The following is a 14,957-nucleotide window of genomic DNA, read 5'->3' on the forward strand; positions in this document are numbered from 1 at the left end:
TAAACAGAATCACATTCTAGAACACTCATACGTTTCACTCCCGTTCCAACGAGTAGCTTTTATCGCTTGCATTAACCCTTCGTACCAAGCCACTTGAGCCAAGACGCGCTCTTAGAGATGCAGATCATCAGAACGGCATTACGTAGCCAACGGCATGAATATAATATTACATTTTTAGTCCCCCGGGGGGGGGAAGCTCCGCGACGTGCAACAGGGAACAGATTATTCTCGATAAGGTTTGAGAAAATCAATAAAAACCTCCCATCGTCATTTATAAGCGTAAATGACTCCTCCCGTCTTATCAGAACATCAACTGCTACAGTAACAATATTAATCGATACAGAAAAGTGATATCAACTGCCGGAGAACAAGCACCGACAGTCACAGATGACCCTAACATCACCTTCTACATAGATGTAAAATAGCATCAACTGTCAAAGAGGCAGTGATTCCGTGACATCAACTGTCATGAAGACCAAACTCCCTTAACTTCAACTGCCATAGAAATAGAACCCATATAAAACCAATTCCCATCATTCTCAACCAAATATATGCCGTTAAGTGGGATAGAAGAGGAACGTGATCCAAAAGCGTAAATGACTCCTTGTGTCCGATCAGACATCAACTGCCACAGAGGTAACAATAACCGACGGAGAGATTTTATATCAACTGCCGGAGAACAACCAGCCACAGATAACCCTAACATCAAATTCTAAAGAGACATAGGAAAGCATCAAGTGTCACAACACTGCTAACATCAACTGTCACAAAGACCAAACCCTCTTAACTTCAACTGCCATAGACGTAGAACCCGCATAACATCGATTTATAGCATTCCTACCCAAATATATGTTGTATATAGGATGGAAGATGAATGTGATTTATAAGAGTTAATGACCCCATTTGAGAACACCAACTGCCACGGATATAACGTTAATCGACAGAATTTTAATATCAACTGTCAGAGAGCAACCAACCACGGCCATGGACGACCTTAACATCGCCTTCTAAAGAGACGTAAGATAGCATCAACTGTCGGAGAGGCAGTCGTTTTGTAAGATCGAAGATTAAACCCTCTTAACCTCAACTGCCATAGACGTGGAACCCACCTAATAACAATTTCCACCATTCAGGACCAAGTATATTCCTTAAGGACGACGAATGTGATTTAGAAGCACAAACGACTCCTTGTGTCCCATCAGAACATCAACTGCCGCAAATAGAACGTTAATCGGCACCAAGATTTCATATCAGCTGCCAGAAAACAAGCAACAGCAGCCATCGATGACCCTAACATCACCTTCGGAAGAGACGGAAAATAGCATCAACTGTCAAAGACGCAGGGATTTTGTGACATCAACTGTCATGAAGACCAAACTCTCTGAACTGCAATAGAGGGGCCGTGTCTTCTTTACAGGATAATAAAACCAAGGACCGGTGACTGACGCTGGATGTGCAGCCGGTGCCGGTGATCTCGTCGAGGGGGGGTTATATTACTGTATACAGCGCTGGGGGGTTATATTACTGTATACAGCGCTGGGGGGTTATACTACTGTATACAGCGCTGGGGGGTTATATTACTGTATACAGCGCTGGGGGGTTATATTACTGTATACAGCGCTGGGGGGTTATATTACTGTATACAGCGCTGGGGGTTATATTACTGTATACAGCGCTGGGGGTTATATTACTGTATACAGCGCTGGGGGGTTATATTACTGTATACAGCGCTGGGGTTATATTACTGTATACAGCGCTGGGGGTTATATTACTGTATACAGCGCTGGGGGTTTTATTACTGTATACAGCGCTGGGGGTTATATTACTGTATACAGCGCTGGGGGTTATATTACTGTATACAGTGCTGGGGGTTATATTACTGTATACAGTGCTGGGGGGGTTATATTACTGTATACAGCGCTGGGGGTTTTATTACTGTATACAGCGCTGGGGGTTATATTACTGTATACAGCGCTGGGGGTTATATTACTGTATACAGTGCTGGGGGTTATATTACTGTATACAGCGCTGGGGGGTATATTACTGTATACAGTGCTGGGGGTTATATTACTGTATACAGCGCTGGGGGTTTTATTACTGTATACAGCGCTGGGGGTTATATTACTGTATACAGTGCTGGGGGTTATATTACTGTATACAGCGCTGGGGGTTATATTACTGTATACAGCACTGGGGGGTTATATTACTGTATACAGCGCTGGGGGTTATATTACTGTATACAGTGCTGGGGGTTATATTACTGTATACAGCGCTGGGGGGTTATATAAATGAAGAAAACGTTTTGTAGAGTATCTGGGGATCAGGAGTCTCGCGTTCTGTCTCTGCTGGGCGGCCGCTGGGCTTTGTACCCGCGTTGCGTGTTAATGCAGTAACCGGATGCTCGGAGAGCTCTCAGCGCCTCTTCAAAGGCCTTTCTGGCTCGTAACGTTTCAACACAAGCGGCCCCCTTCTTATCCGGAGCAACAGAAGCAGCTGAGAACTCTTGGCTTTTAAGAAAGTTTGAGCCAGAATTGTGGGGGGGGCGGCATCAGGTCGATCAAATAAAACACATCTTCGATGTGACCCTGCTCCTGGACTACAACTCCCACAATGCCTAGCCGGCCTGAAGCCTGTAAGGTGCATATCCCTACTGCTATCTTATGGCATGTACAGCACTGAGTATGATATGCCTGGATGCACTGTATTAACCTCTACCACTTCTGCTGGGAGGTTGTTCCACTTATCTGCCACCCTCTAAACATAAGATTAGCATCACTATACAGGTACCTTGCTAGGAAGTGTATGGGTCAAAAACAGTTACTTTAGCTTAAAATGTCAAATGTTTCCAAATGTTTATTAACTTCCGGTAACATTGTAACAATTCAAGCCGTTTCTCCACTCGAAGTACAAATATGGGTCGTTTTAGGGACATTTTGGGTTTATTTTTAGAATTTTCAATGGTCTGAAAATGCAGGGATTCTGTTTTATTTTCTGAGAAATAGAAACGTTTTACGCAATAAAGTATGAGAGGTCATTATTAGGCCGCGCGGCGCAGGAACCTGTTGCGTTTCGCTCTCCTGTTAATTAGAAGGGGGGGGATACCCACATGACCCTTTGTCCCAAATTCCTCTGTGGTTTTAAGGGTTAAGTTATAAAGGTCATTTCACTATAAATGGAGCCCCTGACACGGAAAATTCCGGAATCCCTGAAGGATTTATGATTCCGACAAGGAATGGGAATAACCTTCCCTCTATACACAGGCCGGTGACCAGCTGCCCTCTGACCCCCCCTGGGTTTTTAACTGTTGGAGTTGCCCCCTAACTCAGGTGTCATGTGACCTCGGCTTCTGTAGATGCCTGGGATTTCAGCCGATGAAAAAACCAACATGCATTTATAATCTTGTATTTTAACGGTGAAAATGGCTTATTTTGGGTGGAAAAACTAATATGTGCCTTTCAGGGTGGAATTAACGGGTCGGGACAGAACTACCCCATAAAACCCTTTGGGGGTCCCGAGACCCCTGCAGTAATAATAACCTCCGCCTTCGGGGAGACGGCCGGAATATCAAAAACTGAGCATTTCAGCAAGTCGGCGAACGTTATGATGGCCACATATTCCACGGTGCAGTACAACAGCCAAACGCGACACACTGGAGCCTAAAGGGAGCAGGGTCCTGGCCACAAGAGCTTACTCTCTATAGGGTATAACACATTGTGCTGGTAAGAATCACGTCATACAATATATTTGAGCCGTTCCCTGCTGTTTCTATACACATTATCGGGGCGTTTGGGGCGTAGAACCCTGCGATCCCCTCATACCCAGCAAACATCCTAGAAAAGAGGGGTAACAGGGGAGGAAATAGGGGCATGAGGCATGATTTGGTGCCCAGGGAGGGACTGTCCCTTCTGAATGCAGATAGTTGGGAGGGATGCTGCTTTACATCAATGGGACTTAGACGGATGATTCTCAGGGAATCATCAAAGGAGAGGAGACTTTTGTTTTACTGATGCCGAGAACAATCGTCTCCCGGTATTAAGAATGCATGGGAACCCTCAACGCCAAGCCTTTAATTACACCCAGCGACGAGAGCCACGGATGAGTCGAAAAACCACAAAAGTCTCTTTTTAAAAGAAGAAGAAAAAAAGAGAGTGTGGGGGGGGGGGGGTACCTGAGACCTCCCCAAAATATGGAACATAGCAAAATCATCAGAGCCAACGGTTATACATAACGGGTGATTCTGGTGTAAAATGTAAATGCAGAAGAGTCAGCGTTAACAGTCCATCGGTCGCCATAGCAACTGCATCACTTTTATCATTTTCCTCCAGAATTTCTAAATTTTCCTGACAAATTAGTCCAAATCAATGTAAATAAAAGTATCAACCCCCCCCCCGGTGGCAAGACCCCCAGACCCAAAAACCTTTTTTACCCCGCGGAACAAAAAAACAGACGTGACTGCATTCATCTCATATAGAGGGAGCTTTGAAAGGATCCAGACTGATTACTAATGATGTAAATTATCCCACATTTCAGGAGGCTAGATGTGGATTTACACAATTAAAGGTGCCGTCCCATCTACTCTGATTAATTTAACACTTTTTACACTTAATTGTTATGGGACACGAATGCAGGCCCCTGATAGGCTGTTGCCATATGAACTGAAAAAAAGGCTTCTTAAGGGATCACCGGTTCAGAGAATGCTCCAGAAAACCATCATTTCACCAGCGAACACCCGATTTAACCCCCCGATGCCAGCCGAGACACGGAGCGATCGCTCGTACTTCCTGTTCGCACTAAAAGATGACTTCATAAATTCTTCAAAAACTTTGAAAACCAGAAAAACGGTTCTTCGAAGACGCTGTCTGCCATCCTGCGGATCGGGTTTCTCGCAGGAGAACGGCGGAGGAATCTGCCAAAATTTACAAAACCATCAAGAAATCCTGAAATGAAGCCGAAAAGCGCTTTCCGAGCAGCGAACGCCGATATCAGCGACTCTAAATATTCACGTTTTTTATTCTACAAGGAAGACAAAACGCCTCGGATAACAAACATCTCCGTGTAACCGCGGGAGACGGGCGCGAAATCAGGCCTAGGATTTAAAAAAAAGGCTAAAGAGGGGCACTTTTTGTTTCAGGGGTGTGGTTAGGATGTGACTGGGTGTAGCTATTTGTATAACTGGGCGGGGCATTTAGAAGAAGAATAATGGGGTTTATTCACCCCGTTTAATTTATAAAGCCGTTTCCTGCTGTTTCTATACACATTATCGGGGCTTTTAGGGCTGTAGAACCCTGCGATCCCCTCATACCCAGCAAACATTCTGACCTCCTAGAAAAGAGGGGCATCAGGGGAGGAGAGAGGGGCATCAGGGGGGGGGGGAGGGGGGCTTCTGGGATTTGTGGTCGGAAGAGGGACTGGCTAAAATAAACAAGGACACTTAGGAGATATGCTTATACCAGTCCCAATGGCATGAGTAAAAGTTTCTAAAACCAGCCAAAGTTTTCAAATTGGTCCTGAGAGTTTATTTTGCTAAGAGATTGGAACAAACTCCCAGCAGAGGTGGTAGAGGGTAATACAGTGAGGGGATTAAACATGCATGGGATAGACATACGGCTCCTGAATCTAAGACGAGACCAACGACTGATTAAGGTTTGACTCTTTACAGCAGACCAAATGGGGCCGAATGGGGGCCGATCTGCCGGCAGGTTCTGGGTTTCTATGTTAAATTTAAAATACTATAACTTGCTTGTTCCTCTTTAATATTATTGTGATTTTGTAATTTTAGGTCCGGAATAGACCCCCCCCCCCCCGTCAGCAGCGTGTCCTGCAGGCCTTTTTTGTCAGTAAAATAAATGAATATTTGGAACTCGAAGAGAAAGAAGGGGGGGGGAAACCGACGAAAATGACCCCCTTCCCTTTAAATTTCTCAGCAGCCGCGGCCCGGTAATAACAGCCGTTTGCTGTGAGACGATTTATCTGCGTGTATCGTGCGGTGGAAACAAATTGCACGCGCGGTCAGGAATAATCGCTCGAAATTTACATAAAGAAACAAAAGAAAAATGTGGTTACGCGGGGGCGTCCGAAAAAAATTAACCCCCTCAGCGCCAGCTCCTACAAGCATGTGTGTCTAATACACCCAGACTATTGATGTGACTTTGCGCCCTATTGCGGGGTATTTGTGTAACTGAGTGGGGGCATTTAGAAGAAGAATAATGGGGTTTATTTACCCCGTTTAATTTACAAAGCCGTTTCTATACACATTATCGGGGCTTTTAGGGCTGTAGAACCCTGCGATCCCCTCATACCCAGCAAACATTCTCACCTCCTAGAAAAGAGGGGCATCGGGGGAGGAGAGAGGGGCACAGGGGAGAAAAGAGGGGCACGTGAGGTAAGATAGAGCGATTCAGGGACTGGACCAACTAAATAAGGAAACTTGGGAAGTGTATGCATTTTATTTTATTCTGTGGGATTATGTGTACAAAGTAATTCCGGTGCTAATTTTAAATGTCGCCCTATCGCTGTAGCAACCAATGGAACGGTCCAATCAGCTATAGACGGATATGCTTTTGATGTTGCAGAACAGATTTTATGATGAATTACAAACTTTTGAGTTATTTCTCCCCCCCCAATCTTTGCAAAATAGTATCTTCTAGTTTCTAAATGCAAAAATCTATGCTGACATTCCCCCCGCTGATTGGACCATTCCACCTGTCGCTATGGTAATACCTGGGAACTTTTGGACACAGCCATAAAATTCAGATAAAACATCTAATTTCATTGAATTTGGCTTTTCAAACATAAATTTCATATTCAGACTCAAATTAAATTCTTCCCCCGCCATTCAAAACTAGTTTGGTTTCCCCTTAAAATCCCCTGAAGGTTTAATTACATAAGAACAGAAGCCTTTTTTCGGTTTCTACGGCAACAGCAAATCAGCGCCTGGTATTGTGTCACATGACAATCAAGCCTTCCCAGCAAAATTATAAACGAGGCCAAATTTTACTTAATCAAAGAACTATTTCCGTTAAATTCAGCAGAACAGGCGTGACGTCACCCATAAACTATAATTAGACAAGATAAAACCACACATTTTTTGGGTTCAAACAAAAACGTTTCCATTCAATTTCCAAAAAATGGCAACGAAAAAATGTTAAAAACTGGCTTGACCATTAAGAAAACGGCTTTCCCTTTAAATGGGATTTTACCGAACTTTTCATTATTATTATCATTATTTTATAGCGATGACCTTGAATCAGAGAACCATGAATCTGTCCAACAGCTTGCAATCATCTGCTGGAATCGGTAAAACTGAATTTTGGTATTACTGCACTTTCATAACTCAGCCTTTAAAACCTATAATTATGTCACACAGCGAGAGAAACCGCTAGCATCTCAGCATCTGGTATGTGGTTTCAAACTTTTGTTTCAAGATCAAAACTATTTATAGGAGCAAAAAAAAAAAAAAATGTTTTTTAGGATAGTAATTTCCTATAGGGTTTTGAGAAAATTCGGCCACATTTATTCTAAAAAAAATAAATAAAATAAAATCCAGATATTTAAATGATGTCTCTTGGAAGAAAACGAAATATCTCTTACAGATCGTAAGCTAAAATTGGTAAAAAACAAACAAAAAAAAAAGCTAAAATCTGTAAAAAAAATAAAAATAAAATAAATAAATAAATAAAAAAAATTCAATAAATAAAAAAATCTTGAAAAAAAATCCACTAATAAATCTTTAATAAACTAATAAATCTTGTTCCTCCAATCAGTAAAGTGTTTAATAAAGTTATGTAGGCGAATATAAAAAAAGTTATAAAGGTTTAATTTATGCTGAGTTTTTTTTACATTTTAGAAAAAAACTCAAAAAAATTCAAAAATGTATCATAAAGATTTTTAGGCATTGTACTTATTTTGCAAAAAAAATAGAAAATTGCTAAATTTCCAATCACAATATCGTATACAAGCTGGTACGAGAAAGATGGATTCTAGAACAATCTATACGTGTGGTGTATTTTTGGGGATAGTATTTAGCCCCCACTGGAAAAACACTCGGAATTTAACGTCGCCCGCTCACTTCCCTAATAACGTGATTTTGAGGCAAGAGACAGGTTGGTGGTTGATCTAAATATTTTCTTGGTGTAGGTTAAAGATGATTTTTTTGGCAGGAAACACCATTTCTTGGCATTTTATCCATTTTCTAGATTATGTTTTGAGATCAACTTCAAATGTGTACACCCAGGACCGAATAATAGTGAAATGATTCTATAGATATATGTATTTTTCACAATAAAACAACAAAAATGTATATTTTTTCTACATTTGCCCAGCTGTTAAAAATTTGTAAATTAGAAAAAAAAATGATAAAAGCACCAAAAATTCAACTTTTCCAACAAAAATGCTATAAAATACACTTCGAAACAGTGATGTCGTTTGACCAGATCTAGAGCTGCAAACCCGCCCATTAAAGAAAATATATCATAACCAGAAATAATACTTTATCCTGATATAAATTAACCCTTTTCTGCCCACCATTAATTAAGTAAAAAAAATTGGATTTTCACATTCATAAAAATATATTTTTTTCATGTGGATATAAAAAAAAATGAATTCTCCTATTCTCTGCTATTTTTGGACGAGATGGGGCTGATGTAGCATTTTTATCATTTTGGAAACTTAAAAAGAAAATCAATAAATAATGTTTTTTTAAAAAAAATAAAAAAAAATGAACATCTGATAACAAGCCAAGAAAGTTCAGCGTGGAAAATGCTGGAAATGACGTCCGGCCGGGATCAGGAGGCTTCCACCTGCTTTGCTAAGAATAGGAAATTCCCCAAATAATTGTTAAATGGGGTAAAATCAGGATGCGTTGGGGGCAGTTTCATGAAAATAGTTTTTTTAACGTCTAAATTCGTACAAATTTGTTAAAAATAAGATTTCAAAGAATGCAAAAAATATATATGAAGCATAAATGCCAAAATATTAAATCTGCCCCCCCATCTCTCTACCTGTTAAGTGTTTTTTGCCCCCCAACTAAACCGAAAGCCCCCCCGGATGGACACTTACAGGTAACAGCCACTGGTGAGGACCAGGAATATCTGCGGATAATACACGGAGAGTAAAACATTGCGGGAGGAGAGCGGAATCATGACTGTGCCGTCCTCGCAAGAAGATCCTTTTAGATCCTTAAGGTCCTCTTCCCCAGAGAAAGGACTGAGATGAGGGTCCTGGAGCCCCCCTGCCTGGTCCCTGCAGGGCACGGTGGGAGGGTGCGAGCTGTTTGGGGCTGCGGGCTCCTGTCTGGCATCTCAGTGGTTACGGAGTTCACGGAGTGGGGATGGAGTTGATGGTTTAAAGGATTCGGACGGCCGGGACGGCTCTCCCTTTGGCTTTCACGACTCTGCGTGTTACCATTGGGCAGCGACATCGCAATCCGCCTCCTCGCTTCATAAAGAGAGGGGATGGAGAGGGGGCGACAATAGAGGGACGGGGATCCAGCCAAGGACAGGATCCCCTCCGACAGCCCATCTCTCATCAGCGGTCATGATGGAGGTTAGGGCGTGAGGGTGCGCAGGGCGTGAGGGGGCGCAGGGCATGAGGGGGCGCAGGGTGTGAGGGGGCATAGGGCATAGGGGTATATAGGGCAAGAGGGTGCGTAGGGCAAGAGGGTGCGTAGGGCATGAGGGTATGTAGGGTCTAAACCAGTTAACGGGGGTGGGCAGGTGACAGGCAAACAAATCATCCCCTAAATTACCATTTATCCCCCAGAAAGAGCGAGCGATACTTAGAGAGCTTTACACAATGATGGAATTAGCAAGATTATTCCGCTAGACTAGTAGCTATGGCAACTGCACCGCATTCCACCAGAACTTCCCTTTATACAGTTCTTTAGTTCTTGTTGTAATTTTTCTCCTTCTTTGAAATAAACTTCCCTCCAGTACTTTGTTAAATCCCTTATTTAAATTTCTCTCTCCCATCCCCGCTCTCCCTCTTCTCTCCCATCCCCGCTCTCCATCTTCTCTCCCATCCCCGCTCTCCCACTTCTCTCCCATCCCCGCTCTCCATCTTCTCTCCCATTCCCGCTCTCCCTCTTCTCTCCTCCAAGCCTGATCATTTTTATTGGGCAGACCATTGACATTTTATGAGTTCGCTGCAGCGATATATACCCCCCCCAAGTGTCTGTGGGTCAACCAAATTTTGGGGAGGGATCCCAAATATTCACGCATACTCTCTAAATTCCCAATTTAATTTTATATATATATTAAGAATAAATAAATAAATAAATAAATAGTTTTAGCCAGCACTTAACCAGTTAACACAAACCCTGGTGTGACTGTATTCTTTATTATTATTATTATTATTATGATTATTTTTGGGCTGTTTATATGAGTTTGCTCTTTTATGGCTGAAAAATGGTTAAGTCGCCGCAGAGTAACCAACGATTTAAGGAATGCCAAGTATTAGAGCGCTCAGAACACCTTGCGAGGGATGGGTGCCGCTACGTCATTCCCCCGGCGGCCGCATTAAGTAATATCAGTGCAAAGAGCTTCAGAGTTAACTCTTTCAGCGCCGCGGGGCATATTGCTTTGGAATGAGGCAACACCTTCATTGCAGCATAGGGTAAAAGGGCAAGATTCTTGATTAACCCCCATTCACCGGTTCTACGGAATCCAATAGATGAAATCGTCAGGAATTAAATCAGAATTTCCACCATTTTTCTTATTAATTAAAAATAATTTTTCTGAAATATCACTCTGTTTTATTTTTTACCCCAGTTGTAGTTTTTTGCCCCATAATATAAAGTTTTCAGGCAGCTGCATATCAGCCGTTTGTATGATTCTCGCTCTGTTATCTGACCCCCGATCTACTAAACCCCCCGACTCCTTATCATACTGCCTGTGGGGAACAATAGAATGGCTCGGTCTCAATCACCCAGCAGGACTCTCTGACTAATGAAAGTCTATGGAGGGACGGACTTCACTCATTTTCACCTGCTCTGCCCACAGGGATCCAACATTCAACGTACAGGGACTATTTTAAATCAGAGAAGACCGGTGGCAGCCTGTGGCAGAGCCAGCATTGTCCGATTCATTTTCGGTCCTGAAGTTCTCCCAGCACATTTCCCTCGACCCTTATAAAAGCTGTCTGAGCCAATCAACAACAATCAGCAACTTAACATCAGGGAAAAGAGATAACACAATGGGGAGGAATAATCAAGTAGAAAAGGAAGTGAAGCATCATGGGAGTCATAATACAAACAAAACAGATTATTGTAATATACATAAAAGCGAGAGTTGTTGTTTTTATATATTTATTGCTGCAGGGGGCGGCAGCCCGCGTACCTGCGCAGTTTTTTTTTTAACCAGGTATTAGGACATCGAATTCAAGTTGAAACCAAATCCTGGTGATTTTTTTTTTTTTGCACAATCGCTTTGCACGGAATACATAAAGCTCAGGTATTCGGAGTCTGTGGCTGGATCGCAAACTATGAAGACTGACAGCTCTGTCTTCAAGTTAAACCAGAAACCGAGGGAATTGTTTCTCCCTTCCTTACGACGTGAGAAACCCGACGCACGCGTGTTCTGCCGGAGGAGAGAGAACAAAGGGTTAAACCCGGTGGCCCGAAGGGACGCGGCGCCTCGCCACGGGGACTCGAAATCTCCACCGTAATCTGTTGTTTTTGAGACTTTTTCCAAATAAACAAAAGCAATATTTAGAAGACAAAGCCCCAAAGTTTGAAAGTAAAGTATTTTTATTAAATGTATCGATACATTTAAAAAAAAAAAAGATGTATCTATCGGAAGAGAAAAGTTACAACAAGAGGCCGGAATCTAACACTAGAGGGTCAGAGAAAGGAGCTTTACTTTACTGAGAGGGCGGTAGATAAGTGGAACAGCCTTCCAGCAGAGGTGGTAGAGGGTAATACAGTGAGGGTATTAAACATGCATGGGATAGACATACGGCTACTGGATCTAAGACGAGACCAACGACTGATTACAGCAGGAATAAAACTTTTTTGGAATGTTTAATGAGTTTTTTATATATAATTACATTTTATTATTATTATTATTTATTGTTTTATATTATAGCGCCATCATATTCCGTAGCGCTGCTATTCTGTTGATGGAATGCGGCTGATGTGCTCTAGGATCCTCTACCGGCCCCTGCTTGGCTAATCTTAGCCCTGGGGGGCAGTTTTTCCCCCCTCTATCTGTCTGCATGGGAATCAGATACCCTGACTGTCCATCACCCCATAATCTCATTGACATGCACTTGTCAGGGCTTCTTTGTTCCATTCTGCGGTTATCAGGGGCCGCTGCATACAAATTTCCACCCCTCCCCCTGCATTATTACCCCCTCTCAGCAACAAAATGTATACAGAGGATTTAACCCCTTGGCCACCCGGCCATGTAGACAGTGACATGTGAATGGATCACTGATTCACTGCTTTGGGGGGGGTCTGAATCCCACCCTGGGAGACGACATGAAGAAGGGTATCATCTGCTTTTAAATAGCAGGTTATCCCACCCGGGGGCCGCAGGGGAAGAAACGTGAGCTTTCTGCCTCCATTGGTGGCACCAAAAGTGGCCACGATATCAGTGTCCGGCGGCGGCTCGTATGTCTACCTGGGAAGCGGGGCAAATTTTTATCGTAATCGTTAAAAAAAAAAAAATAGCCACAAGGCAGAAATATTTTCTTTTCTCTCCTCCCTTTCTTTTCTCTCCTTTCTTTCTTTCCTCTCCTTTCTTTCTTTTCTCCCTTTTCTTTTTTCCTCTCCTCTCTTTCTTTTCTCTTTTCTTTCTTTTCTCTCCTTTCTTTCTTTTCTCTCCTTTCTTTCTTTCCTCTCCTCTCTTTCTTTCCTCTCCTCTCTTTCTTTTCTCCCTTTTCTTTTTTCCTCTCCTCTCTTTCTTTCCTCTCCTCTCTTTCTTGTTTCTTTTTCTTTCTTTTGTCTCCTTTCTTTCTTTTCTCCCTTTTCTTTTTTCCTCTCCTCCCTTTCTTTTCTCTCCTCCCTTTCTTTCCTCTCCTCTCTTTCTTTTCTCTCCTCTCTTTCTTTTCTCTCCTCTCTTTCTTTCCTCTCCTCTCTTTCTTTCCTCTCCTTTCTTTCTTTTCTCTCTCTTTTTTTCCTTGTTCGTTCGCAGGTAAGGAGGCAGCGCTCAGGAATGTGGACGGTCAACCCAGCCTGCGAGCCGCGAGGAGGCAGACTCCGGGAGAGAGGACTTGGCAGGGACTCCGAACGGCATTAATACGATGATTGAAATCATTGTGATCAGGTAACAGGAGGCAAATATTTAGGTGTTTGGAGGGTGATCCTGTCACGGGGCCATTAAGGGCCGTTAGGGCTGTATCAGGGGTGAACGTTCGGTGCCAATAGGGAGTTAGCAACAGGTAGGAGTGTAACAGAGAAGGGCGGAGGGGGCGATGTTTGCAAGGTACCCTTCCCCGGGGCAGTTGGGTACAGTAAGGGGTATTCCTAAGAGGGTGAACATTTGCAAAATGCCCCTACTGTGGGAAGATACCTACATCTGGGGCAGTTCTAGGAGTAAAATAGAGCCAGAGTGAAGGAACGCAGCATTGGTGAGATACCCCAGTCTGGGGCAATTAAGTACATGTGGGGATACAGCAGAGCTAGGCTGGTGGAATGAAGCTTTGGTGAAGTACCACTGTCTGGGGCAGTTAGCGACAGAGGGTCCCTTATCACCGCAAAGGCTTGGGGTATAAAGTGTGTAAAGTGCCCTGAAATGGGGCAACTAGGTTTCTGTAGGTTGAACCGAGCACAGCAGACAGAATGGGGTATTTACAATGTGCCCCTGCAGGGGGCAACCAGCCGGAGCTTGGGTTACTTGAGAGAAAAAGTAGTGGAGTGATTTGCCCCAGAGAACAGCAGGTAGATCGAACCCAGATAGGCATCTCCAGGGGCAGTTAAGTAGATACCCCTGTAGAGCTGTAGATGCCCCTGTGCCTGGGGAGGACAAAGCGTCCGTACCCAGACACCAGGGTCTTTGACGGGGCTTGCTGTCTACCCCTGCCCCTGGCACCCAAAGAGTTAAGCCTCCCTGGCACCCATGGGGTTAAACCTCCCCGGCTGAGGAAGGCAGACAAACCTAACGTCAAATTCACTGTCAACACCTCCGCCTGATGTGTGGATCGTCTAACGCAGCCCTCAGCTATGCAAAGTATGGGCAAAAATGACAACACCTCGCCACCCTGCAACCCCTAACACTCTCAGGCAGCGCGGCTTCCAAACATCCCACCTGCCATTGCACCATTTCCAAAAAAACCATATATATATTTTATCTTCAAACCCAACGAACACAAATAAAAGAGCGCGGCTTCCCCCTGACTCGGAGCAGACAGACTCTCAAACTCTCAGCCTCCAAAAAAAAAAAATAAAAGTGGCAGAATGTAGGGGTACTCACCCTAATTTCATGTAGATGATCCCAAAACAGAGAAAAACATAGAAAATCCAGCTCCTAAAGTGTCTGTGCATGGTCTACACAAAGAACCGATCCATAGATCTCAGGAAGAAATAATTGCAGCTTTCATAGCGTTTTCAGAGCGATGCATTTTTTTTGCTTTTACCCAAAAGCGGTGGCTTTCCCTGTAAAAACACAACGTTCAGGCATTCTCCTCTCCCTAAATCCACGCAGAGGGGCGCTTTAATGTGAGGGCTGGATTGGGGGATTATCTCTTCTGCTTCCCACCCTCCTCCCCAAAATAACAAAGCAGGCGAGCGAGAGAGAGAGAGACGGAGTCTGAGAATCCGATGTGCAAATCCAGGTAAAGAGGGACTGCTCTGCGAGAAGCAGGTAGGAGGGTCTGAGCGTCTGTCACTGCCTCTTACTGTCACTGGATACTGTATCCAGTGGCTGTCTCACCTCACAACCTATAGCTGTCTCCTCGCACTGTATAGACCTCTCATGTTACACGGCATAAGCCTCGGCTGTCTCTCCTTACAATGCAGAAGG

The 14,957-nt window shown here is 43.6% G+C and overlaps 1 protein-coding gene across 2 annotated transcripts in view; it reads right to left on the reverse strand.

Moving 5' to 3' along the window:
- WNT7B (Wnt family member 7B) overlaps positions 1-14,748 on the reverse strand; it is a 33,983-nt gene extending 19,235 nt beyond the window's left edge. The window contains exon 1 of one of the 2 annotated variants that reach the window (XM_053462727.1): positions 14,409-14,748. In XM_053462727.1, the coding sequence (XP_053318702.1) occupies positions 14,409-14,479 (71 nt within the window). In that variant the 5' untranslated portion in view covers positions 14,480-14,748. Of the gene's footprint in view, positions 1-9,057; positions 9,195-14,408 lie in introns of those variants that run through there. The other variant, XM_053462726.1, reaches the window with a different exon arrangement.
- Positions 14,749-14,957: the final 209 nt, after the last annotated feature.

The sequence above is a fragment of the Spea bombifrons genome, chromosome 4 (genome assembly GCF_027358695.1).
Source record: "Spea bombifrons isolate aSpeBom1 chromosome 4, aSpeBom1.2.pri, whole genome shotgun sequence".
Lineage (NCBI taxonomy): Eukaryota > Metazoa > Chordata > Amphibia > Anura > Pelobatidae > Spea > Spea bombifrons.